The 27,859-nt window shown below is 51.8% G+C and overlaps 1 protein-coding gene across 13 annotated transcripts in view; it reads left to right on the forward strand.

Annotated features, from left to right (window-relative positions):
- Positions 1 to 14,536: 14,536 nt before the first annotated feature.
- The window catches only part of CCDC57 (coiled-coil domain containing 57), a 110,515-nt gene continuing 97,192 nt past the window's right edge, over positions 14,537 to 27,859 (forward strand). For all 13 annotated transcript variants that reach the window (XM_005221096.5, XM_005221100.5, XM_024980973.2 and 10 more), the window contains exon 1: positions 14,537 to 14,596. In XM_005221096.5, coding sequence (XP_005221153.2) covers positions 14,551 to 14,596 — 46 coding nt within the window. In that variant the 5' untranslated portion in view covers positions 14,537 to 14,550. The remainder of the gene's footprint in view (positions 14,597 to 27,859) is intronic.

Here is a 27,859-nt window from a genome sequence, read left to right on the forward strand (position 1 = left end):
AGAGGGGGCAGGCTGATCAGGCACCTGCTTACCAGCCCCTGCCCCCTACCCTCTAGCAGTAGAGGGACTGTCTCACCCAGAGGTTGGAAGCCCCCCTGGCTTTGACTGGGGATTCGAAGGAAGACCAAAGTGGGGTGGCAGAGTGATGGCTGCTGTGTGTGGCTCTGCATGGGAAACCAACCTGCTGCCAGTCAGTGGAAGGGCAGAGCAGACTCCTCCCCGGCCCTCCCCTGGACCGGGGCCCTGGAACGGAGGGCCAGGAACCTCCGCCACCTGAGACCCTCGGCCTTCCAAGCCCCAACCTCCCCCATGGTGCTTCAGTCTTCTTTCCAGGACCGGGAGCCCTGAGCACAGGAGGGAAGGAATGGGTGCCATTCTGCAGTGCAGTGGAGGAGCAGAAAAGGCCAGTGGCAACCCACCCTAGGCCTGGCTCCAGTGCCTGGTCCCCCACAGTCACCCTGGGCTAGCCCCCGACCCCAGGCTGCCCCTTTCTGAAAAAGGAGTGGGTGGAAAGGGAAGTGAGTAGGTGACCCGAGGAGGTGCAGCCACTCCTGGCGAGGTGGGGGGACACTCTCCCTCATGACCCAACCTGTGCCCTCCCCAGCGGCCCACCACGCCCCTGCCAGTGCCCCCACCTGCTCCATCTCCTGGATTCTAATTCTTCCAGTTGTTCCAAATCACAGCTGCAGGTCCCATCAGGCCCTGGAACATGTACCGAGGAGCATCCAAGGCTGCCTGCACCCCCTCCCCAACTGCTGCAGCTCCTTGGGGGTGGGCTGTGCTCCACCGTCCCCAAGGGGAGAAGAAGTCTACCAGGCCCATCCTCATCCCGGTGTCTGAGCTCCAGTTCCCACCCACTATGTGGGTGGGAACCAGGCTCCACTGTGCCACTATCTCCGAAAATGATCTTTGAAACCTGGAGAGACTTCTGAGAGTCTTAGCAGCAGCACCCCCAGGGAGAGTGTGGGACAGGCCTGCTGCTCCTACACAGAGCCTGATTGTAGGTGAGGGGAAGCCTTCCTGAGCCTGATGGGGCCATGCAGATGGCCTATTCTTGAGCCCTGGGTGCACCCCACCCGACTCCAGGCCCCACCCAGTCCATTCGTCCTGCCCCAGGCCTGCCTGTGCCACTCAGCACTGGCTGCCACCACCCTGTGGTCAGGATCGGGGCCAGCACAGGCTGGGTCAGTTGAAGAAAGCCAAGTCACGGGACAGGCTTGACGGCTGAGCCGGGGCCCCCTGCTGTGGGGTCTAGCTCCTGTACCCCACTGTCCTTAGGGACCTGGAGACAGGACTGTCACAGCCGGTCCTCACTCAGAGCGCCCCTGGGCCACACCTTCCACGATGCAGGGTGGGGAGCCCACCTTTCCAGAAGACTCGAGGCCAGCGGTGCACGGGCCGCTCCTTGAGGCAGGCCATTCCCCTTCCTCCTTGCTTGCCCCTCAGCTTTATCTCAGAACAAGAGCCCTGAAAAATTAACCTGTTGACCACTTGGCTGGCCCAGGCTGTGGGCAGAGATAGAAACAGGCTACAGAGGCCAGACCCCTGCCCAGTCCAGCCAGATTCACCTGCCCTCCCCACCCAGTGTTGGGAATGAGGGGTGAGGGTATGGGTAGGGTTTGGAGGTGTCTGTGGGGGTGGGAACAGCCAACTTACTGGAAAAGACCCTGATGCCGGAAAAGACAGAAGGCAAAAGGAAAAGAGGGCAACAGAGGATGAGATGGTTGGATAGTGTCACCAACTCAATGGACATGAACTCGGGCAAACTCTGGGAAATAGTGAAGGACAGGGCAGCCTGGCATGCTGCAGTCCATGTGTCGCAAACAGTCAGACATGACTTAGCGACTGAACCACAACAAAAAGGGTGGGGATGTCTGAAGTGGGGTTCTATAGGAAAATTGGGGTGTCCGTAGCAGGAATTTGAGGTCGGGATGTGACTGGGGGTCAGGTGGGCTCTGCCTTGGGTCCTGGTGGGTGATCCCCCTGACAGCCATTGACTTTCTCCTGCAGACCTGGCTGGTTGCTGTTCCTTGGGCCAAGCTCAGTCCCAAGAGGGGCTGCCCAGTTGCCTACTCCTCCTGACCCTTCAACGGCCTGGAAGGGAGGGTATCACCTGAGAGGTGAGGAACAGCAGCACATCATGGGGGGCTGGGTCCAGGCAGGGGTAGCAGGCTCAGGCGGGCCAATGGCCCCTCTCTTCGGTGGCCACAGTGCCCATGCCATTAAGAGACAGGACTGAGATGGGGTAGATGCTGCTCCCAGAGCATTCAGAACCCAAGGTCAGTGGGGCCACTGGGTGGGTGGTGCCCAAGACTCTTCTCGTGGGGTCAAGGGGCCCAGCAGAGAGGGAGCCGTGCAGGTGGCCCAGGTCAACTCTGACACACTCTGGCCTCAGTGTCCTGCCTGTAAAGTGACCACTCTTAGGAGGGCTTGAAAGCTCACCCAGTTCACCTGTCGGGGACACCACCCTCCTGCCTTGTCTTCCAGCGGGATTGGTTGGCTCCAGGCTGGGGCTCCCATGGGGACAAGCCTTCCCCACCCCCTCCCGCACCAACATCTATCTGCTGGCTTTCAGATCGAGCCCTGTCCCAGCCTGGCATCTCCCTCCATTCTTCCCAAAGCCGCCCATCACCCTGCATCCCTGATGCCCACCCCAATCTCAACTGAGCTCTGCCTTGGGTGGCCAGTGAGGGCATCGAGGTTGGGGCATCCGCAGCAGACAAACAGGGGAATTCTTAAGGCCATGGGCTCTGAGGACAGTAGCCTCAGCCTTGAGGCCACTGCCACACCCTGTGGAACCCTGTGATGCTCTCAGGAGCTCTCCTCTGCCCTTCCCCCATCATAGATGAGGAAATGGGCTTGGCCCTGGGGGAGGAAGGACTCAAGTGCAGACCTGAGCCCGGATGTAGAAGAGAGGAAGCAGCGCAGGCAGAGGCAGGGCATGGGGAGTGGGCACAAGGCCACTGGCCTGGCCAGGTATGGATGGCATGTCTGTGAGAGGTAGAGACCAGGGATGTGGCAGAGCAGCGCCCGCCCTGACCCTGCCAGATTGAGAGGCTCCCTGGACTCTTCTGTCCAGGCCTCTGTACCTTTGCGTGTGTTGTTTGTGCCCTCTTCCCAGGGGAGATCAGTGAGCCTGCTGTGGATCTGTTACCTGGAATGTGGCTCCTCCCCAGGTGGGACTGGGGCCAGAGCTCAGGGGCCAGGTGAGTTCGGGAGGATCCTGGCCAGGGGGAGGCAGGTCTGAGCTGTCCCAAAGTGCCCGGTACTTAGCCATGCCTTCCCTTCTGCAGGACTCTGTCAAAACACTGGTGTCAAAATGCCCTGCCTCCCTCTTCCCACATCTGTATCTATATCTATCTATCTATATATATATGTGGAGACTCAGCTCCGGGGTAGATCTCAACAAGAGAAGACAAGGAGCCTGGTGTTGAGGTCCCCTCTGTACCCATAGGTGAGAGATGTTGTTATTGTCATTGTTGCATTGCTAAGTTGCATCTGACTCCTTGTGACCCCATGGTCTGCAGCATGCCAGGCATCCCTGTCCTTCACTATCTCCCAGAGTTTGCTCGAACTCATGTCCATTGAGTCGAGGATGCCATCCAACCATCTCATCCTCTGTCACCCTCTTCTACCCTCAATCTTTCCCAGCATCAGGGTCTTTTCCAATGAGTTGGCTCTTCAAATCAGGGGGCCAAAGTATTTGGACATTCAGTTTTAACATCAGTCCTTCCAATGAATATTCAGGGTTGATTTCCTTTAGGATCAACTAGTTTGATCTCCTTGCCATCCAAGGACACTCTTAAGAGTCTTCTCCAGCCCCACAGTTCGAAGACATCAATTCTTTGGCACTCAGCCTTCTTTATAGTCCCAACTCTCACATCCGTACATGACTACTGGAAAAACCATAACTTTGACTATACAGATCTTTGTTGGCAAAATAATGTCTCTACTTGTTAGTACACTGTCTAGGTTGGTCATGGACGGAGGAGCCTGGTAGGCTGCAGTCCATGGGGTCTCGAAGAGTCGGATACGACTGAGCGACTTCACTTTCACTTTTCCCTTTCATGCATTGGAGAAGGAAGTGGCAACCCACTCCAGTGTTGTTGCCTGGAGAATCCCAGGGACGGAGGAGCCTGGTGGGCTGCCGTCTCTGGGGTCTCACAGAGTCAGACACGACTGAAGCGGCTTAGCAGCAGCAGGTTGGTCATAGCTTTTCTTCCAAGCAGCAGGTGTCTTTTAATTCTGTGGCTCATCTGTCTGTTAGTCGCTCAGTCGTGTCCAACTCTTTGCAACCCCATGGACTGTAGCCTGCCAGGCTCCTCTGCCCATGGAATTTTCCAGGCAAGAATACTGGAGTGGGGTGCCATTGCCTACTCTAGGGGTCATCAACCCATAAAACCCCATAAAAAGCCTATCCAGTACTCATTAAGTCATCATTTCCTATTTTCTTCCTCCTCCATCTCCTGGGAACTGCTAACCTGCATTGTGTCTCTGTGAATTTGCCTGTCTCACATCTATCACATAAAAAGCATCACACAGTATGTGGCCTTTGTGTCTGGTTTCTTTCATTCGGCACAGTGTTTTCAAGGTCCATCCACATTGTTGTCTTTATACCTTCATTCCCGTTTATGAGTGAATAATAACCTGCATTTGGTTGCTCATTCATCTGTCAATGGACATTTGAGTCACTTCCAGCTTTTGGAGGTTGTGAGTCATGCCACTATGAACTTTCCTATAAAGTTTCTGTGTGGACCTATGTTTTCGTTTCTCCTGGGCATATACCTAGGAGTGGAGTTGCTGGATCATATGATAATTCTGTGTTTAACTATTTAAGGAGCTGCCAAATTGTTTTCTGACCCTACCATTCTACATTCCCACCAGCAATGTATAAGAGTTCTTATGTTTCTACATCCTTGACAACTCTTATTAGTTTTCATTTTTAAAAAATCAAAGTCATCTTAGTAAGTGTGAAGTGGTGTCTTATGGAAGTGGTGTCATATTGTTTTGATTTGCATTTCCCTATGACTAATGACATCATGCAAAATGCTGGGCTGGATGAAACACAAGCTGGAATCAAGATTTCCAGGAGAAATATCAATAACCTCAGATATGTAGATGACACCATTCTAATGGCAGAAAACCAAGAGGAACTAAAGAGCCTCTTGATGAAAGTGAAAGAGGAGGGTGAAAAAGCTGGCTTCAAACTCAACATTAAAAAACTAAGATCATGACATCAGGTCCCATAACTTCACAGGAGATAGATGGGAGGGAAAATGGAAACAGTGAGAGATTTTATTTTGGGGGGCTCCAAAATCACTATGGATGTGACTGCAGCCATGAAATTAAAAGATGCTTGCTCCTTGGAAGAAAAGCTATGACAAACCTAGACAGCATATTACAAAGCAGAGACATCACTTTGCGGACAAAGGTTCGTAGAGTCAAAGCTATGGTTTTTCCAGTAGTCATGTACAGATGGGACAGCTGGACCATAAAGAAGGTTGAGGGCCAAAGAATTGATGCTTTTGAACTGTGGGGGTGGAGAAGACTCTTAAGAGTCCTTTAGACAGCAAGGTGATCAAACCAGTCAGTCCTAAAGGAAATCAACCCTGAATATTCATTGGAAGGACTGATGCTGAAACTGAATGTCCAGTACTTTGGCCCTCTGATTTGAAGAGCCAACTCATTGGAAAAGACCCTGATGCTTGCTGGGAAAGATTGAGGGCAGGATGAGAAGGGGGTGACAGAGGATGAGATGGTTGGATGGCATCATTGACTCAATGGACATGAGTTTGAGCAAACTCCGGGAGATGGTGAAGGACAGGGAAGCCTGGCGGGCTGCAGTCCATGGAGTTGCAGAGTCAGACCCAACTGAGCCACCTAACAACAATGACTAATGGCACTGAACATCTTCTCATGAGTTTATTGGCCATTTGTATGTCTTCTTTGGAGAAATATCTATTCAAGTCTTGTACCATTTTTTTTTTTTTAAATCTTCCAATTTTATTTTATTTTTAAACTTTACATAATTGTATTAGTTTTGCCAAATATCAAAATGAATCCGCCACAGGTATACATGTGTTCCCCATCCCGAACCCTCCTCCCTCCTCCCTCCCCATACCATCCCTCTGGGCCGTCCCAGTGCACCAGCCCCAAGCATCCAGCATCATGCATCGAACCTGGACTGGCAACTCGTTTCCTACATGATATTTTACATGTTTCATTGCCATTCTCCCAAATCTTCCCACCCTCTCCCTCTCCCACAGAGTCCATAAGACTGTTCTATACATCAGTGTCTCTTTTGTTGTCTCGTACACTGGGTTATTGTTACCATCTTTCTAAATTCCATATATATGCGTTAGAATACTGTATTTATGTTTTTCCTTCTGGCTTACTTCACTCTGTATAATAGGCTCCAGTTTCATCCACCTCATTAGAACTGTTTCAAAAGTATTCTTTTTAATGGCTGAGTAATACTCCATTGTGTATATGTACCACAGCTTTCTTATCCATTCATCTGCTGATGGACATCTAGGTTGCTTCCATGTCTTGGCTATTATAAACAGTGCTGCGATGAACATTGGGGTACACATGTCTCTTTCCCTTCTGGTTTCCTCAGTGTGTATGCCCAGCAGTGGGGTTGCTGGATCATAAGGCAGTTCTATTTCCAGTTTTTTAAGGAATCTCCACACTGTTCTCCATAGTGGCTGTACTAGTTTGCATTCCCACCAACAGTGTAAGAGGGTTCCCTTTTCTCCACACCCTCTCCAGCATTTATTATTTGTAGACTTTTGGATCGCAGCCATTCTGACTGGTGTGAAATGTTGTACCATTTTTTAAAGTGATTGTCTCTTTTGGTTGAGTCGTAAGAATTCTTTATATGTTCTAGAGCCTTATCATATATATGCTTCTCCTATTTCCTGGTTTGACTCTTCACTCTCTTATATAGTCTTTTGATATAGAGAAGTCTTATATTTGTTTCTTGGGTTGTTGTGTTTTTGGTGTCATAGCTAATAATAACAGCTAATAATAAGCAGCTAATAACATCTGCTATGAAGATGTACCCCTATGTTTTCTTCCAAGAATTTTATGATTTTAGCTCTTAGGTGTTGGCTATTGAGTGCTGAGTGGATTTTTGTGTATGATGTGAGATGGGGATTAGACTTTATTATTTTGTACACGAAGATCCAGTTGTCCCAGCACCACTTGTTGATCTATTACTTTCATAACTACAAAAATAGATTTAAAAAAATAAGCCTGCTCTTGGGTTTAAACTGGAGTAGATATTGCTGAACAAGGACATCCCTTTGGGTCTAGAGGCTGTCCTGGTCTCCCCTTCCTACTCCTGGGGCAGTAGAGCCCTGCCCCAGTCCTTTGTCCCTTCCAGCACTTGCACCTCAGTGGGCAGATCATCAGCCTCAAGCCGGAGGCCTTAGTGATGGGCATGGAGCAGGAGGCAGGCTCGCCTGGGTGCTGCGGGAGGAGCAGCCCACCCTGGCATAAAGGGCATGGATTGTCTGCAGGCTTGGCCACAGCAAAGGCCACTGGCTCTGCAGGGCTGATCCAGCCTGGGGAAGCTAGACCAGGTCAGGCAAGGCCATCAGAAAGACCCATCTCTCCCTGGGATCAGGGAACCAGTGGATGGGGGTACAACCTTCCCCTCTTAGTTCAGCCTTTTGGTCTGGAGGCTGGGTAGGGCATGGCTCCTAGGGTTTGGGCTGTCCCTGCCCCCACCTGCTGCCCCAAGCCCTTTGGATCCAGTCACCACCGCCCCCACTTTTCCTCCCACTTGCTTCATTCCACCTGTCCCACAGGTAGCCACTGGGGCTCTGCCATCTCTGCCCCATCCTGGGCTGTGGGCTGGGAGCAGGAAGGGGGTCAGGGCTCCCTGTGGCCCTTCTTGGAGCCAATCTAGGTCCTAGGGGTCAGAACTGTCACTTTGTGCTTCCTTCTGGCTGGAGCCCCCCCCATCTCCCTATTTGCTCCTTGTATCCACACACCGCCCTCTCCCTGGGTCCTCCCAGACCTGTGCCCTCCAGGCCCCACAGGCAGCCCTTCCAACCTCAGTCCCTGCTACCCATTCCTTCCTCCTTTCCTCCTGGAGGCCACCCAGTCCAGGGGCCCGATGGACAGCTCCTCTATCTGCTGCTCGCAGATTCCCTCCGGGTCCTGCAGGCTCAGAGGTTGCTGCTATGGGACATCGCCTCCCTGTGCCCCCGCCCCCTCCCCCCAACCTGTTGCTATTTGCCCCAACCTGGGGCCTGAGTGAGGCGTGGCTAAGAGCAGTGCAGTGGCCAGCCAGGGAAGGACTGGGGGCTGGAAGACCACTGGGGGCTGGCAGAGGGGATCCCTCTGCTGGTGGGTCTGGCACGGCCATCTCAGCCAGGGGCTTGGAACAGAGCTGGCAACCACACAACCTGTGCTGGCAGCGGCTGCTCACATGGCCAGGCTAGACCTGCAGCTGCACCCTGCTCTCCAGGTGAGGCACGATGCCCCTTCCCAGGTTGGGGCAGCCGAGGAGGCTGGCTGAGCCCAACACAGCACACACTCCCAGTCACTTGGGTACCTTGCCTAGGGGGCACCTTGGCTAGGGGGCACCTTGCAAATGCTTATACTCCAAACTCTTTGTCCAGGTCCCTGACCCCCAAGCGCAGTCGTGCTTTCTTAGACCCCATCTTCTTTCTCTGGCCATCTTGGGGTAGCTCTGTCCCCGCTCAGGGCCCCCGAGACAATCCTCCTGTTCGTGACCCCAAGGCACCCCTGCATCCCAGGCTCCCTGAGGACCCTCAATGCCCTGGGCCCCTTGCACAGTGGGCCTCCCCGTGGAGTCCCGCTTTCCCCCACTCCCATACCTGGGCCCGGATAAGTCCTGCAGCGCCTCAGGCCCAGGCCATGGAGAGCTTTGCCTGCTCTGGGGTCTGGAACGGTGCCCGGAACAGAGCAGGCACTTCATGAATGCAGGTGAGTGAGGACATTTGAGGAAGGGCACCTTCACACACCGTCCAGCCTCCTCTCCACCCCCATAGCCCATTTCCCATGCAGCGGCCAGAGGGAGCCTCCCAACCGCCCCCCGCCTGTGCCCCCCACCTACCCCCGGGGCCCAGGCCTCTTATCTCTCTTCATCGGCCACCATTCAGGTCTCACTTACTCAGATGGGCTGCCTGGTGGCCCAGACAACTTAGTCCTGGCCATGCACTCAGCCCCTGACCTTGCTTTGGCCAACTCTCTCAATCTTACCCTCGACGGGGATCTGCCTACTTGATTAGGGGTGAGCTGGGTGTGGGTTTTTTGATAATTGGTTTTGCTGTCTAGGGCTCCAACTTGGCTCACCTGGGCTGCCTTCTCTGAGGTGGTATCCAGATTTATAGCTCCCCACTCACCCCCTAATCTCAACTTGGAGCATCTCAGCCCCAGGGGACAGAGGTCATGCCTCAGCCCCTGCCTGGCCCCTGGAGGCCTGGGAAAGTCCTCCTGAGGTGGGGGATGGATGTCTCAGCCCACCCTGTGCTTGGCTTTCACCAGGCTGGCATGGACAGCTAGAGGACACGGCCAGGTGTTGGTAAGGAGCCAGGCCAGGAGCCACTGAGGGGCCGAGAGGGTGGACTGGGCTTCGTGCCAGGCTGAGCGTCGGTACAGCCACAGAGAGGAAAGGCCTTGCTCAACCTTCCTGCACTGACCGCAGCCCTCCTCCTCCCGGTGACTCAGCACAGCTTGGTGGAATGCCTGGGGGCGCTCAGGGGTGGGCAGGACACAGCCAGTCCCTTGCCCCTTGAGCGCCAGCTCGCGGGTGGTTTCCAGGAAGGCATGCAAGTGGGTCCTGTCCCTGCTCTGCTTGGCCAGTCCAGCCCCTGGCCTCCCTCTCCTTTGGACTCCTCACTTTCACCCCAGAGTGTGGACCTTATCGTCTCTGGTGACTGGAATTCTGCAGCCCAGAACCCCACCAGCCCAGAACCGCCCCACGGGCTGGAATGGACAGCAAAGTGAGGTGGACACCAGCCCCCTGGGCAAGGAAGCTGTGGGGGTCAGTTGACCTGGTGAGGCACACCCCCTCTTGGTTCCCACTCATTGGGCAGCTCGTCCCTTTGACATCGGTCTCACAAGGAATACCCTCCTCTGTCCTGCCCACGTCCAGAGCCCGGCTTCTGCCTCCAGGCCTTGACCTCTAGGAAATGGCTATCTTGGGCCCCCTCTCCACTCATCTCTTCCAGGAGCACTGTGCTTGCCACCAGAGGCCCTTCCTGGTTGTGGGCCATGAAGATGCCCTCCCCTGCCCCAGTTTGCTGCCCAGTTCACAGGGCATTGCTTGTTTGGGGACACGTGCAGGGACCATCCAGCTGGCTGACCATGGCCTGGCACATACTTGGGGGAGGGGTGAAGGACATCTCCCACAAAGCCCCCACTGGTCCCTATTTCCTTGGGACCCCAAGGATTGGCCCAGCCCCTTCTGGAAGTCCACTGGGGCACTCAGAGGTCCAGGCAGCAGGTAGCAGCCTGGCCTTTCCTGCCCTGGGGCCTGTGAGCAAGTGGGTAGGTCATTGCAGCCCAGCACAGCACCTTCCTAATCCTAGGGGAAAGTGACTTGCTCAAGGCATGTGCCCAAGCTGGCCCCATCCAGATCCCTGTGATTTTGGGGACCCCATAAGAGGCCTGCAATAGGGCTCCCACTGTGAGGTCAGCTCCCAGCACCATGAGTGCCGTGGCCAAAAATTGGAGGAAGGACCTGGAGTCATGGAACAGTCAGGACGAGGGCCTCGACAGGCAGCTCTTTGTTCTCTCTGCCACCACTAGGGGGCACTGTCCTGGGAGGACATCCAGCTGCCAGGCCAGTCTGCCCACACAGATCAGATCAGATCAGATCAGTCTCTCAGTCGTGTCCGACTCTTTGCGACCCCATGAATCACAGCACGCCAGGCCTCCCTGTCCATCACCAACTCCCGGAGTTCACTCAGACTCACGTCCATCGAGTCAGTGATGCCATCCAGCCATCTCATCCTCTGTCGTCCCCTTCTCCTCCTGCCCCCAATCCCTCCCAGCATCAGAGTCTTTTCCAAGGAGTCAACTCTTCGCATGAGGTGGCCAAAGTACTGGAGTTTCACCCACACAGGGGTCACTCAATGATTACCCAGGACAGACAACATTCCAGGATCTGGGGGCCAGAGCCCAAGTCCAGCCCTTTGATGGGTGGCCATCCTGGTTGACCACCCCGCCCCCCCCACAATGAGCTAGCCTGCCACCCAGTGTTGACATCTGCTCTGAGCTTAGGTGTGTGTGTTGGCGGGGAGGAGGGGGGGGGAGGGGAGCGCCAATGGGAGCAGGATGGCTGACCACCCCCCCTAGGCTGGCAGCCTTGGCCCACTCCTGAGGCCCCCTGGCCTCAGTTTCCTCATCTGTAAAGTGTGGAGAGTTCTAGAATCACTCGAGTGTGGCTATGAGGGCTCCATGCGATATGGGCGCCATCCCAGATGACATACTGGGAAGCAGAGCCCCTCAGAGCCCACTGGCTTCTCAGGAAGGTCCAGCACTAGCTCTTTGCCAGCCCTTCCATGGCCCTGCAGTGTTCTTATTATCCCACAGGCATTGTACCCTCATAGGCTCCCACTGTATGCTTGGGGTGCAGGGGGAGTTTGATCCTGGCTATGCTAGTCACGGAGGTGCTGGGCAGGGAGTTAACCTAAACTCCCACTGTTCTGTTACCACATCTGTGAGTATAGGGTGGCCTGTGGGGAACTGGCCCTGGATAGCTATCATCCCAGGGGAAGCAGTCTGTAGCAGGTTGAATGGTGGCCCGGAAAAGATGTGTTCTGGTCCCAGAACTTCAGCATGTGACCTTCCTTGGAAATAGGGACTTTTAAAAATGTATTTATACATTTGGCTGTTCCAACTTTTAGTTGTTGCACACAGGATCTTCAGTCTTTATTGTGGCATGAGAGATCTTTAGTTGCAGCACGTGGGATCTAGTTCCCTGATTGGGTATCAAACCTGTGCTCCCTGCATCGGGAGTTGTGGAGTCTTAGCCACTGGACAATCAGGAAGTCACTGGAAATAGGATCTTTATAGATGTAATTAATTAAGATGAGGTCACATGGGAGCGGGGTGGGTCTAGCCCAATAGGGCTGGTGTCTTTGGAAAAGAACCTGTGAAGACAGACCTGGGAGAAGGCCACGTGATGAAGGCGGAAGAGAGTGGAGTGATGTACCAATGGGCTGAGGGGCACCAAGGAGATCGCCACTAGATACCTGAAGCTGGAAAGGGTGGGTCAGGATTCTATCCAGGGCCTTTGGAGGGAGAAAAGCCCTGCGGACACCTTGATTTGGGCTTGTGGCCTCCAGAACTGTTGTCTCACGCCCCCAGTTTGTGGTCACTATGCAGCCCCAGGACAGACACATGGTCCGTCACACTGGCTACAGTGTGGACGCAGCAGGCTGGCTGAAGAGTCACCTGCCTTACAGGGTGGGCAGAGGGCATTCTGGGTGGAAGAGGGGGTCTGGTCTGACCGGCAGGATGGTGAGCAGGTCGGGGGAGACAGACTTGGAGGATGTTGGGTCTGGCCTGACCTGTGGGAAGATCGGGCAGGGAGCTGGGTAGAGAGTGACCAGTATGTCCCTTCTCCCCTTCCATGAGGGTCTACTGAGCTCCTGGACACGGGGCACAGTTAAGGGGCTGAGCTCCAGAGCCCAAGTGGACAAAGTTGCAGACCCTAGTGGGGCTGTGGGCCCACCAGGAGTGACAAGGCCCTTTCCAGGGTGGTGAGGGCCCACCGCCGGCCTCCATCATTCTTGGGGTGGCGTGATGTGCAGGAGCAGGGGAGTACCATCCCTCTCTGGGCCCAGCACCCCAGAAGCCTTATCTGGGGCTCAAGTGAGGGAATCAGAGGTTCTGGGATATTGGGCGATTGAAGTGGTAGGAGCTGGCCCCACCATAGGAATCGAGGGCTACCCTTAGGGTTAGTGCCCAGGGTCAGGGTCAGGGTGGGGTTTATTGCAGGGACAGGGTTATGGTTGGGTGGGTCAGGGTTAGGGGGTAGAATTCGTGTTGGTGAAGTCACAGAGTTAAGGTCAAGGTCAGGGCTCAGGTTAGGGTTAGTGTCGGGGTAATTGGAGGGAGAGGGTCATGGTGGGGTTGGTCAAGTTTCACAACGTGGATGGTGAGGTGCAGAGCTCCTATTTGTTGTTAGGATTTATTTTTATTCAGAAGTGTGTATCCTCTTGGCCTTTTTGGTTTACACATACACACACATCCCAGGGGCCCTTCACTGGGGCTGACCCAGCACCCATGTAGTTCATATGTTGTTTCTGATCCTCAAATCCACAGGGAATGGAAGGCATTATTTCTACGTTATGGAGAAGAGCAAACAGAGTCCCAGAAAACTGTAACAAGAGGAGTGGGCCTGGGGTTTAAAGCCGGACTGCCCTTTGAAGCTGGGCTGGGGGCAGTGATGCTGCCCAGGGCCTATGGGATATAGGTTAAAAGTCATGCGGATCCTCTATGGCTTCCCCAGGCAGGAAGGCAGGGCTATTTTCACATGGTTTCTGTGCACTGATAGGATCACATCTTCCATTTTCCAGGAGGCTTGAATTATTGATCTGCCTGATGTTTAATAACCCCAGACCTCCCTCTAAGAGCTGCCTCTTAAAGCAGAGCCTTTCTTACTATTAACTGTGTTGAGATGTCTGGCAGGAACAGCTTGAGGACTGGCCCTGTGCAGCTAGAATGCCATCAAGGTGGAGAAAACACAGATGGAGAGGAGAGGCTGGACCAAAGACTATGTCCCCCTCTCTGCTGCCACCACTGCCTCTGCGCCCATTACTTCCTGGAGTTCCACAGTGCGATTGGCCAGGCAGGCTGAACATGGGTGTCTGCATTTGTTCGGACAGCTGGTCCTCTTCAGCTCCAGTAGACCTTCAGATACTGGGGAAGAGGGTCTCTAAGGATGGGGGCTTTGACATAATGGTTTGCTCGTTGCCTCTGTGAGGTGGTATTTTTTTTTTTAACTCGTAACTGGACACACAAACACCAAAGCACACAAGTTATGAGTGCACACAAACACGAATTTTCATAAGCCAAGCACACGGTGCAACAGCGCCCAGAACAAGGGCGCTGGCCAGAAAGGCCATCCTGCCATGCTGAGCCCCGCTCTTCCCGGACACGCAGAGCTCACTGCTTGCCCGCCTCTCCCGGGGCCCCCTCGCAGTGTCTGCCTGTTTCACTGCCGGAGGATCCACGAGTGAAGACGCAGTTCTCGTGGTCTCGGACTTTCACTCCGCTCCACGCCCACGTGCAGCCTGGGCCCCTCCCAGGTACAGCTCCCTGTAGGCCCCACCCCGACCCGTCAGAGCCGCCAACAGCCTCGGGGCTACGAGACCGGCGGGATCTCGAAACCCGGCCACCTGCCATCCAATGGTCGAGTCTTCCTCGCTCTGGTGTACCTACCTGCGCGCCGGCGGGGCGCGAAGAATCCGGAACCAGATGTCAGGGTTCCCGTTTCCGACCGGCGGAACCCGAGCGCTGGACCGAGAGCGCCCGGACGGCGGCTGACAGACTCAGGTTACCATGGCATCGCGGAGGGACAAAAGGCTGCTCGGGGCCAGCGTTCCAGGTGAGGCGCGGGCGCGGGGGCGACGCGGCGGGGCGCCGAGGGGCCCCAGGGGCCCGCGACGCCAGAAGGTGTGGCCCTTTGGGTCGCTTTTCACGGGCGTCGACTCTTTTCTTGGAAAAACCCGAGACGTCCAAGTCCTGCCAGACGCCGCGCACTCCCTTGGGGCCACCCTGCAGGGCTGTGGGCACGAGAGCGGTGCCGGGCCCGCGGAGCCCGGTACACAGAGCCCGCCCGGGCTCTTCTCTGCAGCGCCCGTGTCGCAGGCGGGGTGGGAAGGCTGGGCGTTCGCTGGCGCCACACTTTGAGTGCTCTGCGTTGTTACTCGACCCCTTCAGGAATCTGAAGTGGTGGGCGCTGCAGAGATGGGAGAGTTTACCGGTTCCACAGCCAGCGAGGACAGGTTCAGACCCAGGCAGCCTGGTCCAGAAAAACTAAAGAAAAAAAATTGAGATTTACAAAAGAGTTGCAGAAGAAGGATAAAGATTGCCTCGGTACTTTTACCGAGGTGTCCCCAAATGTTAATCTCGTATGTTCAGTTCAGTTCAGTTCAGTCGCTCAGTCATGTCCGACGCTTTGTAACCCCATGAATCGCAGCACGCATCACGAACTCCCGGAGTTCACTCAGACTCATGGCCATCCAGCCATCTCATCCTCTGTCGTCTCCTTCTCCTCCTGCCCCCAATCCCTCCCAGCATCAGAGTCTTTTCCAGTGAGTCGACTCTTAGCAGTAGGTGGCCAAAGTACTGGAGTTTCAGCTTTAGTATCATTCCTTCCAAAGAAATCCCAGGGCTGATCTCCTTCAGAATGGACTGGTTGGATCTCCTTGCAGTCCAAGGGACTCTCAAGAGTCTTCTCCAACACCACAGTTCAAAAGCATCAATCTTCGGCGCCCAGCCTTCTTCGCAGTCCAACTCTCACATCCATACATGACCACAGGAAAAACCATAGCCTTGACTAAACGGACCTTTGTTGGCAAAGTAATGTCTCTGCTTTTGAATATGCTATCTAGGTTGGTCATAACTTTCCTTCCAAGGAGTAAGCGTCTTTTAATTTCATGGCTGCAGTCACTATCTGCAGTGATTTTGGAGCCCTCAAAAATAAAAGTCTGACACTGTTTCCACTGTTTCCCCATCTATTTCCCATGAAGTGGTGGGACCGGATGCCATGATCTTCGTTTTCTGAATGTTGAGCTTTAAGCCAACTTTTTCACTCTCCACTTTCACTTTCATCAAGAGGCTTTTGAGTTCCTCTTCACTTTCTGCCATAAGGGTGGTGTCATCTGCATATCTGAGGTTATTGATGTTTCTCCCGGCAATCTTGATTCCAGCTTGTGTTTCTTCCAGTCCAGTGTTTCTCATGATGTACTCTGCATGTAAGTTAAATAAACAGGGTAATAATATACAGCCTTGACGTGCTCCTTTTCCTATTTGGAACCAGTCTTTTGTTCCATGTCCAGTTCTAACTGTTGCTTCCTGACCTGCATACAGATTTCTCAAGAGGCAGATCAAGTGGTCTGGTATTCCCATCTCTTTCAGAATTTTCCACAGTTTATTGTGATCCACACAGTCAAAGAGGCTTTGGCATAGTCAATAAAGCAGAAATAGTTCTTTTTAGCAAACTGAGGAAACTTAACTCATACAAAACCATGATCTAATGTACAGGATTTATTGAGACTCAGCAATTATCCCACGGATGACTTTTCTCTTTTACAAGATCCAATCCAGGACCGTCCGTGTTTTCTTTCTTATTCTTTAATCTGGAGCACTTCCTCAGTCATTCCTTGACTTTTATGAGTCAATTATTTTGTAGAATGCCCCTCAGTTTGGGTTTATCTGATGTTCCCTTATGATTACTTTTAAGTTGTGCATTTTTGGTAAGAAGAACCTTACCTGTGAAATTGTGTTTTTCTCTGCATCAGGAGTGGTATAGTGTCGATTTGTCCCATTACTGCTGATACTAACTTCGGTCGTTTGTGTTAGGAGATATCTACAAGGTGTTTCCATCATTGAATTACCATTTTTCCCGTGGGGAGTTAGTTACTTTGAAAGTGTGTAAATATATTGTTTAAAATCACTAATTTTAGCATACAGAAGTGAGCATTTTCTGAAACAATTGTAAGTGTTGCTTTTGCCACAGAGTGATTTTTTCATTTCCATTATTTTTACTTTTAAGTTGGAATTCTACTGTAAGGAAGAACCTTCCATATTTTAATTTATTCAGTTATTTATCTTGGCGTGGACATTTTAATTTTATTTCATAGGTTGTAGACCATTACTAACGGCTTCCAAGGTGACTCTGGTAAAGAATCTGCCTGCCAATGCATGAGACTCGAGAGATGGGGGTTCAATCCCTGGGTCAGGAAGATCGCCTGGAGCAGGAAATGGCAACCCACTCCAGTATTCTTGCCCGGAAAATTCCATGTACAGAGGACCCTGGCCAGCTACAGTCGATGGGGTTGCAAAGAATCACACAAGACTGAGCGTGCACACACAGAAATCCATTACTGTCATTTATTCTGTTGCTCTGTTGTGCAGATTGGGCCCATTCAGGTTGGCTTCCGTGTCCTTTTTAGCCTATCCCCAACATTTTGAGCACTTCCTTATTTTCTGGTACCATAGGATATTCTGGACTCAATCTTGTGCTTTCCTTGACCTAACCTGGAATCAGAAATTTCTCTAAGGAGTGTTGGTTCCTTTTAATTTAGAAGATTTTTTTTTTTAGAAACCAAGATCTTTGGAGGTATGCTCATTGCTACTGGAGGATTATTACTTCTTGGCTGTCTCAATGGGTAGTACTAGGAAACATAAATTTGTGTATACCCTATACATCTGTATCTATTTCTATATCTGTATATATATTAAAAACTGAGGTTATACCTCCAATTTCAATCAGTCACCACAGGGTTCTTTCTATTAATACATTCCTTTTTGCTCTCTAACTCTGGCTCCCATTGTCTCAGTCTGGTCTGGTCTTTGTCCCCCAGTCATGTCTGACTCTTTGCAACCCCAGAGACTATAGCCCACCAGGCTGCTCTGTCCATGGAGTTCTCCAGGCAAGAATACTAGAGTGAGTTGCCATTTCCTTCTCCAGGGGATCTTCTCGACCCAGGGATCGAACCTACATCTCCTGCACTGGCAGGTGGATTCTTTACTGCTGAGCCACAGGGAAGCCCTATTGTCCTCAGCGTGTTTGCCTTTTTGCTCAGTCCTAGACTAGTTTCAGTATTGCCAAGCCATATTTCTGTGAAAAACAAACCTACTTAAGTAGAGTATGATATTTGCATGTGATTGTTTTTTATTTTTTCTTTAAATATATAGTCAAAATCTATTTTACAAAGTTGCCTTAGTGTATTTATGTTATTAATTTGTAATAAAGTTAGGTTCATTTGTTTCTGGTTATATTTCACTTTGAGTCCTTATTGATTCCACCCCCACCCCCACCCCCCGTGCTGTGCAGTTTGTGGGATCTTAGTTCCCCAACCAGGGATTGAACCTGGGCCCTCGGTGAAAGCACGGAGTCCTGACTACTGGACTGCCAGGGAATTCCCAAGTCCTTATTGATTTTAAGTCTTGGTATATGAAACATTTATGTGGTTCTAAAAGTATGAGCAGATTATCAGCTCTTAACTACAAGACTGTTCCGCTTATCTCCTATCATTTATTTGCTTTTTTGGGTGGGGTGGGGGAGGCATAGGAATTTGGCAGCTGTAAATTTGGATAAAAAAAAGCGCTATATTCTCCTCACTTGAACAGTATCCCTCATCCCCAGCAAGTTCCAGTGATGGAATTAAGATCCATCTGCTGCTCTTCTCTCACCTCAGGTTTTACAAATGGTTGTGGGTACTATTTGGCAGTCCGTGAAGGACAGGAGTCACAGGCCCATAATTTTCACCCTCTGGATCCCCTTAATGATCACCTGTACTGAGCTTCGTTCACTCAGGGGTTCCAGAGGGTGCCAGCCTTGAGTTCTTTGTCCCGAATACAGAGATGAGCCGTCTCTGGACTTTCTTTCAAGTCCCACAAACATGTTTCATAGATTGAGCTTATTAAATATATTTACAGAGCACCAGTAAGACAACATTCTGTATCTGACTTTGAGCCTTTACAAACGGCGTTTTGGGTAACTGCTTAGGTTTTATTGAGGTCATGCAATGTATTTTCAGTTAAGTACTTGTCAGTGTTTATTCTAAAACAGTTGCTCTGAGTTTTTGGTCAGGTGAACAAAAGTATGATCAGTTCCATTGTCATATCTGCAATCAGATAGCCTGTGAGTTCCTCTCTGACTTGGACATGCGTTGCTCTAATGATTTGGTCATCTTGGCAAGGGCTGAGATTGGCAAGGACAGAATCATTTTCCCAGGCTCCTGCCCTATATATCTGGCTTGCAGTCCCAACAGACAGAATGCCAGAGAGGTGGGGCCCTGCCAGGGCAGAGCAGGGCAGGGCAGGCCCATCTGCAGAGCCCACTTGGTTTGGAAAGCCTTTTCTCTTCCATGGAGCTCCTTTTCATAATTCCTTAGGACTCATCCTTTGCCCCAAACTCTTTTTAAGTATGATACTGGCTGTCAGGAGATGCTTGGCCTTTCCTCCTCGCAGCCCTTTCCCTGTTGTTATCCGTGAAGAGACACCTCGGAGTCTCTCACTGCCTGGGCAGGCCGACTTCTGAGCCTTTTTCTTCCTGGTCCCTTTGATCTGACAAGGATGGTCCTGCACGGTCAGGGTCAACCGCTGCAGACCACTGCTGGGTTTGGGGTAAGAGAGTGAGTGAGTGCCCAAGCTCTTCCGCACTGTCCACTATCTACTGTGTAGTCTGGCGGCGTCAGTGCACCAGGGGTGCCTTCCAGCTCACTCAGGACTGAGGTGTTCTTCCAGATGGGGCTTCTGCTGCTTGTGTCTGCAGCCTGCAAATTTTCCATGTTTGGGAAACCAAGGCTTTCGTGAGGAGTAATTTCCCTCTTCCTAAAACCCAGGGGTTTCCAAGGGCCTTTTAGAACTGACAGATTACTCTTCTTTAGATTTAAAAAAACAAAAACGAAGTTTAGAAAGCTCAGCATTTTACAGATGAGAACATCAGAGTGATGAGACGACCTAGCATAGTCCTGCTGAGCCCACTGGTTCTCTTTGAAGACCGTGAGTGCTATGGGCCAAGCTGAGTTGACAGCGGGCTCCCCACCTACCACCTACCAGTTTCCCCAGTTTTGTTTGGTCCCTCCCGGAAACTGGATGCTTGCTGGGGATGCCTGCTGGCTGACAGACAGATTGGGTCCAGATTTTGAATCTGGTATTTAATAAAAGCTGTTAATCTCAGCCTCGGCGCTTTTAGGATTTATAACGGAAGCAGGGCAGGCTGTCTGTGTTGGAGTGGGAAGGAAAGGAGCGCGAGCGCCGGGCATGTCAGGGTGCAGTGGAGCGCGCACAGTAGAAGCTGGTTTCTTTCTGGGGATTTTATTTATTTTTTGGCAGTGCTGGGTTTTCACTGCTGTGCGGGCTTTTCTCTGGTTGCAGAGAGCCAGGGCAACTCTCTAGTTGCAGTGTGCGAGCTTCTCATTTCGGTGGCTTCTCTTGTTGTGGAGGATGGGCTCTAGGACATGCTGGCTTCATCAGTTGCGGCATGTGGGCTCAGCCGTTGTGACTCGCTGGCTCTAGAGCACAGACTCGATAGTTGTGGCACACGGGCTTAGTTGCTCAGAGGCATGTGGGATCTTCCCAGATCAGGGATTGTACCCGTGTCTCTTGCACTGGCAGGCGGATTCTTTACCACTCAGCCACCAGAGACGCCCCCTAGATGTCTTCATATACTGTGCCAAACAGGTTGAACTCTTTTTTCAACAAGGCCATGTGCCGTGGGCACAGTATCACATGATCAGATTTTTATACTGGAAGCATAATTCCCATGGGTGGCTGTGCGATCGGTGCATTTAAGAGGCAAGCCTACGGGCATCCTTAGAAGAGGGAGCCCTTTTGACCTCACAGACCTTGGCCTGCTGTCTCCATAAAGAACCATAGTGATGACTCACGGGCACTTCATCAATGATCACAGTAGCATCAGTATCATTTAAAGTTGTATATTTGCTTAAAGACTGATTCTTTGCCTGTGATTGTGCATAGGTATGTGGGTGGCCTGTGAATGCATGATTTCTGTTGACAAGTGAGTCCTGTGCCAGACCCCAGAACTTGCTAGGCCACCCACCAGCTCGCACTCACACAGCCCCACCATAGGCAGTCAGGTTTGTGCATATGTTGGGGTTTGTGGGGGCCCAGCCATTAGATGTCCAATTAGTGTGGGTGAACCTGAAATTTTAGAGGTCACCGAGTCACCTTGTTATCTCACTGAACTTTGCCTGAGCTTGGTGGCCAGCCTGACCTGCCGGAACCCTGGTTTCCCAGTGGTCCTGGGCACCCTGCACCAGGGCAGGGGCCACAGCTGAGCAGGATGTGAACCTCCTGAAGGCTAAGCAGAGCCACTTCTGCCATTTCCTGCTGCAGGCTGGGGCCTCCAACCACTCCCAGAAGTTACCTCCTCCTCCCTTTGTTTCTGTGCATCTCTGTCTTGTCCCAGCAAGGATGACAACTCTTTGGGGTGGGGACCTGGCCCCTATTTCTCCAGCAGGTGAAACAGCTCCTGACATGTAGTGAGTGCTGAATAAATACTTGTTAAATGAATAAATGAATGGATTTAAGAAAGTTTGCTATGTCTGTGCGAATTTTACAGTACTTAATATCATGTTTCTCTGGCTACAGCGATACACATCCTGCATGGAATAGAAGCAAGCATTTGTTCTCTGCTTCAGTGTGCCAGGCATTGGGGAACAGAACAGTGTACCCAGGACACACGGCAGGACATACTCGGGGAATCCCCTCAGCTGTCTGCGTGGGAGAAATACTTGGCACCTGACTGAATTTGAAGCCAGTAACTCCAGTTTTTTACTGAATTCAAAACTTGTTAAAGTGAATGTCGGTTTTCCTGTAGTTCATTGATACCTCCAGTAACACCTGTAAAGCTAAAGTTATTGTCGATCTAGAGTGACCGGAGCTGAAGGGCTGGCAATCAGAGTGTGGGGGGCTAGGGTATGTTGGAGTGGGGGAAGCCGCGGACGGGGTGGCAGAGGTGGGCCAGGCGAACTCAGTGGGTGCAGGGCTGTCCTCTGTGGCGGAGCACACAGGGCTGTGGGCACTTTAAGGAAGCCAAGCCTTTGGAGGAGGAGGAAGAAGGGTCTGGAAGGGCCCCAGGGAGCAGAGATATCTGCCTTCCCCCAGTTCCTCTGCTCTAGCCCCAGAGCCCCACGTTTATGATTGTCCTGGGATTTTTTTTTTCTATTTAGTTATTTAGTACATACTTTTGAGCGCCTCCTGTGTGCTGGAGTTCCAAGTATGGAATACCAGGTGGAACGTGTAGGAAAGAATGACACATAAGCAGTAAACCGCCGGCTCCTGACAAGCGCCAAGTGGAGAATTTGAATGTGAATGGGGCTCCGTCCTTGCACCAGTTTTGGAGGACTTCCTGGAGCGACACTTGAGTTGGTCTCAGTGACAGGAAGGAGCCGACATGTTGGTTTCCAGGCAGAGGGGCAGCTGACTGACAAGAAAGATTAGGCACCTCCCAGCCCCAAGGGTGGTGATCCAGGGACTGAGGAACAGGAAGCCCTTGTGGGTGTGGTGGCGAGGGAAGGCTTTTTTTTTTAACCCATCCCTTTGGTGGCCGTAAAAGGGCAGGTGTGTAGCAGAGGCGCCACTTCAGGGTCTGGAGTCAGCGAGGCTCCAGGTGAGAGACGAGGGCGGCTGAAGGGCGGCCTGGGTGAGAGAGCAGGAATACAGGCTAGTTCCAGGCGTTTGGCTTGGGCAGCTGGATAGGGGCGTGCCATTGACAAGCTGAGGGCCATGGGGGCAGGGGCACACAGAATCAAGGGTGGCAGGCCCCGGGGTCTCCGTCAGGTGCCTGTGGGCAGGCTGAGACTGCCTAGCAGGAGCGGGCATGGAGGCCGGAGCTATGCCCAAGGTCGGCCCAGCGGAGCTCCCCTCTGCTCCAGAGCCCTGGGGGGAGGCCGCCACCCGTCCCTGGTTAGGATAGCGCTATCAGGACACTTGCTTCCTCCTCCCTCCCTACTCTCAGAGGCCTGCTTCCTCCCTGATGCCCCTCGTCAGGGGTGCTTCCTCCGCCACACAGTTATCAGCACACGCCTAGTGGACTTCTTATTCAGTTTCCACACGGACTGCCAGGGATTAGTGCCGGCCCCACAGGATGCCCCTGGCAAGTCCAGGGTGTCGTCTGTGCTTCTCCCGGCTGCTCTGAATCAGGGCAGGACCCCTCTCCTCAGGTTCAGTAATGTCCCAGAGCAGCTCACAGAACTCTGGGAAGTGTTCACTTACTAGATCACCAGTTTATTGTAAGTGGACACAATTCTGAGCGGCCAGATGGAAGAGCCGTACAGGACAAGGTAGGCGGGAGGGGCTGGGAGCTCGCACCCCCTCTCCCCCAGCACACTGTCCTCCGTGTTTCCACACCTTCACCAGCCTAGAGACTCTCCGAATCTGGTAGTTCAGGGATTTTTATGGGTGCTTTTGAACATATGCATAATAATTAGTCAAGCCCGTTCACCTGCCTTCACTGATCAAGGTGGTTTTAAGACTTGGATATCCTGCCAGCAACATGTAACCTAAACAATGTTTGCCTGAGTTGTTTTCCGGGACTTGGAGCCAGCTGCATCTAGTTTGAGCTGAGCCAGTTAAGACTGGATAAGATCGCTGACCCTCCAAAAGGACAAGTAGGAATGTCCGTTTGGTGACTTTTTGACATCGTAGAGTCAAAAACCCCACCCTCAACACGTGCAGAGGGGGACTTCCCTGAGGGTCTGGGCCCTGGTCCCTGGAACTGCTGAGCCCACATGCTCTGGAGCCCGCGCACCACAACGCAAGAGATGCCCATACCCCTCAGTAAAGTACCCTGCGTGTCGCAACTAAGCCTGATGCGGCCACGTGAGTTAATGAATTTAAAATAAACTTATGAGAACATCCTAGTGTGTAACTAGGATACTGTGGATAATAATAACTAGGATAACTGTGAAGATTGATTACCGGTCTTCTTTTTAATATTGACTTACTTGACTGCACTGAGTCTTAGTCATTGATTGCAGAATCTAGTTCCCTGACCAAGGATTGAACCCAGGCGCCCTACATTGGGAGTGCAGAGTCTTAGCCACTGGGCCACCAGGGAAGTCCCATTTCCCCTTTCCTCATGCTCCCCACACCTCTGACTCCCCTGCTTCTTTATTCCTGATCTCATAAATACCCCAAGCTGCTTGCCTCTGGGGGGGTGGATTTGAAATCCATCGGTCACTTGACTGTCTTACAAATAAAGACTGCAAACCTTTTTGTCTAAGGGAGTTTTGTTGTATGGGGGCAAAATGAATATAGTTGCCAGCCAGGAGGTTAAGTCCAGAGGGACTTTTTACCTGTGGCTAGTCGGCATCCCCCCTTCGGAGAAGGCAGTGGCACCCCACTCCAGTACTCTTGCCTGGAAAATCCCATGGACGGAGGAGCCTGGTAGGCTCCATGGGGTCGCTGAGAGTCGGACACAACTGAGCGACTTCACTTTCACTTTTCACTTTCATGCATTGGAGAAGGAAATGGCAACCCACTCCAGTGTTCTTGCCTGGAGAATCCGAGGGATGGTGGAGCCTGGTGGGCTGCCATCTCTGGGGTCACACAGAGTCGGACACGACTGAAGTGACTTAGTGGCAGCAGCAGCAGTCGGCCCCTTGCCGGTCCTGAAAGACTGTGGTCAAGTCTGAGCAGCTGCCTGGTCTGTTTTTTTCCAGGGACTGGCCCCTGAATCTCCCCAGGAAGGTGCTGCTGAGATTTGGTGCTTAGTTTTGTTTTGCAGCAAAGAGACAGGTTTTGGGTTTTGAGTATTTGGGTTTGGAAAATGTCTTTTGGTTGAGTAACCTCCTTTAAGGAAATGCACTTGTGCCTAGATTGTTTGGCTGCTGCTGCTGCTAAGTCGCTTCAGTTGTGTCCGCGTCTATGTGACCCCATAGACGGCAGCCCATCAGGCTCCCCCGTCCCTGGGATTCTCCAGGCAAGAACACTGGAGTGGGTTGCCATTTCCTTCTCCAGTGCATGAAAATGAAAAGTGAAAGTGAAGTCGCTCAGTCATGTCTGACTCCTAGCGACCGCATGGACTGCAGCCTACCAGGCTCCTCCGTCCATGTGATTTTCCAGGCAAGAGTACTGGAGTGGGGTGCCATCACCTTCTCCGGATTGTTTGGCAGTCTTGTGCAAATCATGGGTTGGAGGCCCACCTGGCAGGATTTTGACAATCCTGACTAGATTATACAGGCTGATTAAACCATTAGCCATTGGTAATTGATTTCAGCCTCCAGCTCCTCTCAGCTCCCTGAAGGTTGGGAGGTGGAACTGCAAGTTTCAACCCTCTAATCCTGTGGTTAGTTCCGCTGGCAACCAGCCCTCATTCATTGGTTATCCAAGGGCTTTCCAAACTCACATCATTAACTGACTCAGGTGTGGTTGAAAGAGGTTTGTTATAAATAATGGGAGACATCGTTTCACCCAGAGTTTTTTTTAGAAACTAGGAACAAAAACTCAGTATAACTAAAGACACCTGTTTAGCTCCTGTCATTTAGGAAATAAGGGTTTTAGGAGCCTGATGCCAGGAACCGTGGATGAAGACCAGTGTTTGCATCTGTTACTCTTGTGCCTGTGCCCTCTCCCTGTGGGGTGGGGCGGGGACTCCCCTCTGTGCCTCCTGTCTGGTGGAGTAACCCTGAGACTGGCTGGGCTGGAAGTGCATGCATCTCTTCCCCTCCGTGAGCCTGGCCCACACCCCCAGTGGACACCAGGCAAGAGTTGTGGATGGATATTTGTGTCCGAATTGAGCTCATCTCGGACCCCTGAGGATTTAGGGGTGCAATGACCAGTCTTAAGAAATAATGGTATTTGTCACACAGTTGCTGATGAGAGCATCTCCTGTGTAAGGTTCAGGGGGTCAGCACAGCAGGCCTGTGGGCCAAACTCAGCCTACCATTTTCTATCTTCTTTGGCTGCTTTCATGCAGAGTTAAGGCATTTCCATAGAGACCCTGTGCCCCACAAAGACCCAAATATTTACTTACCGGCCCGAAAAGGAACAAAGCTTGCCAGGCCCTGCCCAGCACAGTTCGTTGCCCTTACAGGAAGAACTACATAAGGAATTTGCCTAGATCTGTAAATGCCAGTGGCTTCGCCCGGGAGATCGCCGTACTTTTTCCACATGGAAGATGCAAATCCCATGATGGGTCCTGTCTTCCTTTGTGCTTTGCCTTCTAACAAGCCGCCCTTAGTACTTAGTAATTACCCGGCTGTTATTGCCCAATCCACTGTGCTTCATGTTGTGTTTTCTTATTTTATTTTTCTGTGTTCTGACCACTGCTGTGCTCAGCTCAGAGAAACAAATGTCTAGAAAGCTTGTTTCATTTTCCCACTGTCCACTGGGGTAGCCCAGCACACAGCACACATCTTCCAGAAAACACACCCTTACAGTTTGTTTAGTCCTGACGGAATATTTTGGGAGTCTGCAAATAGAAACCCAGACCATTCTGACAATTTCTCCTCTACTTTGTTTTTTCATATTGCTACCAGGATGTTATAGTAATAATTTTGATTACAATAGATAATTTTTTGGTGGGGTATGTATGGACTTGTTTTTTGTTTTTTTGTTGTCTTCCTCTAGAGTTTTATGTGTTGTACCATTAGTGATCACCTTTCACAGGGCAAAGAGTTCCCAACTCATCAACTAGGCAAGGCTTGGGCTGTCTGAGGACACAGGGCTGTCTGAGGATACAGGACTGTCTGCTTCTGCGGTGCTGGGGGCAGCAGCTCTGCAGGGGTCTGAGTTGAGGCCCCTCAAAGCACTCCATCACAAGAAACCCGATGCCATCAAAGCCTTGAACAACATGAAAAGTTTGTCCATTTCTTACCTCCACTGAGTTTTGGAAAGTAAGGGTTCATGGTAGAACTGTTGTTGGTTTTTGTTAGTAATTTCAGGAGTGAAATGAACTTCATGTCTCTGAAAAAAGTAGTGTTCTTTCTGGTTCAGGGAGTGTTTACTGTCAATGTAATGCTTAAAAAAAACAAACAAAAAAAGACCCTCAGGTTCTCTTGTTCTTGTTTCTGAGTTTGCCCGTGGATATTTACTTTACTTTGACCAAGGGAGACCAATATTGATGCTGCTGGTACCCCTCAGGGGAGGGGCTACATGGAACCTTCACAACCCACAGGGTGTCTTCACAGGCCCCTGAAATCCTGTTCCTGTTAGAAATTTCCCTCTGTCAGGAGGAGTTCTGTGAATGTGTATTGACCCTGTGGGTTGAGATGGCCTGGGACCGTATGTCTTTTCATCTTAAAAAAAGACCCTCTCAAAGTGAATCAGACATTTCAGATGCTTTGAGGACAGTGATACACAGAAGTTACGGCCAGACCCCACCTGGCCTTCCTGGAAAAGCGCTCACAGAGCCAGGCATCACTCACATTCCACCCTCTGTCCCGGAAGATGCTCATGGCACCTGGGCCAGCCTGCATCCCTCTGGGCCTGCTATGTATCTGGTGGAGCGTGACCCATGGCCTCAGACTCGCTGCATAAATCAACCAGGGAGATATCACTCCCACTCCATCCCCACTCCACGCCCCCACAAGCGGTTTTGCACGTGACAATCCACCCCATCTCCGCCGGTGCTGGGACCAGGACAGTCATGGAGGTGCCCGGGTGGGGAGCAACTCTCGGCAGCCCTGCCCCACGTGCGGGCATCCTCAGTGGACATGGGAAGCAATAGATCTCCAGACACTTGTTGGAAATTTGACAGAGTGGTTTTATGCTGTTGAATCTATTAAAAAATTGGAGTGGTGTATTATGTATTTTTTTCCCTTTTTTTCCTAGCACTTCATTGTGTTTTTAAAAACGTGTCTGTGCACGATAGATTGGACCCAAGAGCAGAAGAGTATGCTCCTGGATGGTGGATCTCCAGAGCTTCATTCCAGCTCCAGGACTAGAGCATGGGGGTGGGAATGGGGCACTGGCTTTCCGGAGCCACATGGGACTGGCTGGAGCAGCCTTGGGTTTTCATTTGCAAAACAGAGCACTTCATGAAACTGGAAATGGCAACCCACTCCAGTGTTCTTGCCTGGAGAATCCCAGGGACCGCAGAGTCTATGGGGTCGCACAGAGTTGGACACGACTGAAGTGACTTAGCAGTAGCAGCAGCAGCAGTAGCACC

This window comes from Bos taurus, chromosome 19, assembly GCF_002263795.3.
Source record: "Bos taurus isolate L1 Dominette 01449 registration number 42190680 breed Hereford chromosome 19, ARS-UCD2.0, whole genome shotgun sequence".
NCBI classification, from domain to species: domain Eukaryota; kingdom Metazoa; phylum Chordata; class Mammalia; order Artiodactyla; family Bovidae; genus Bos; species Bos taurus.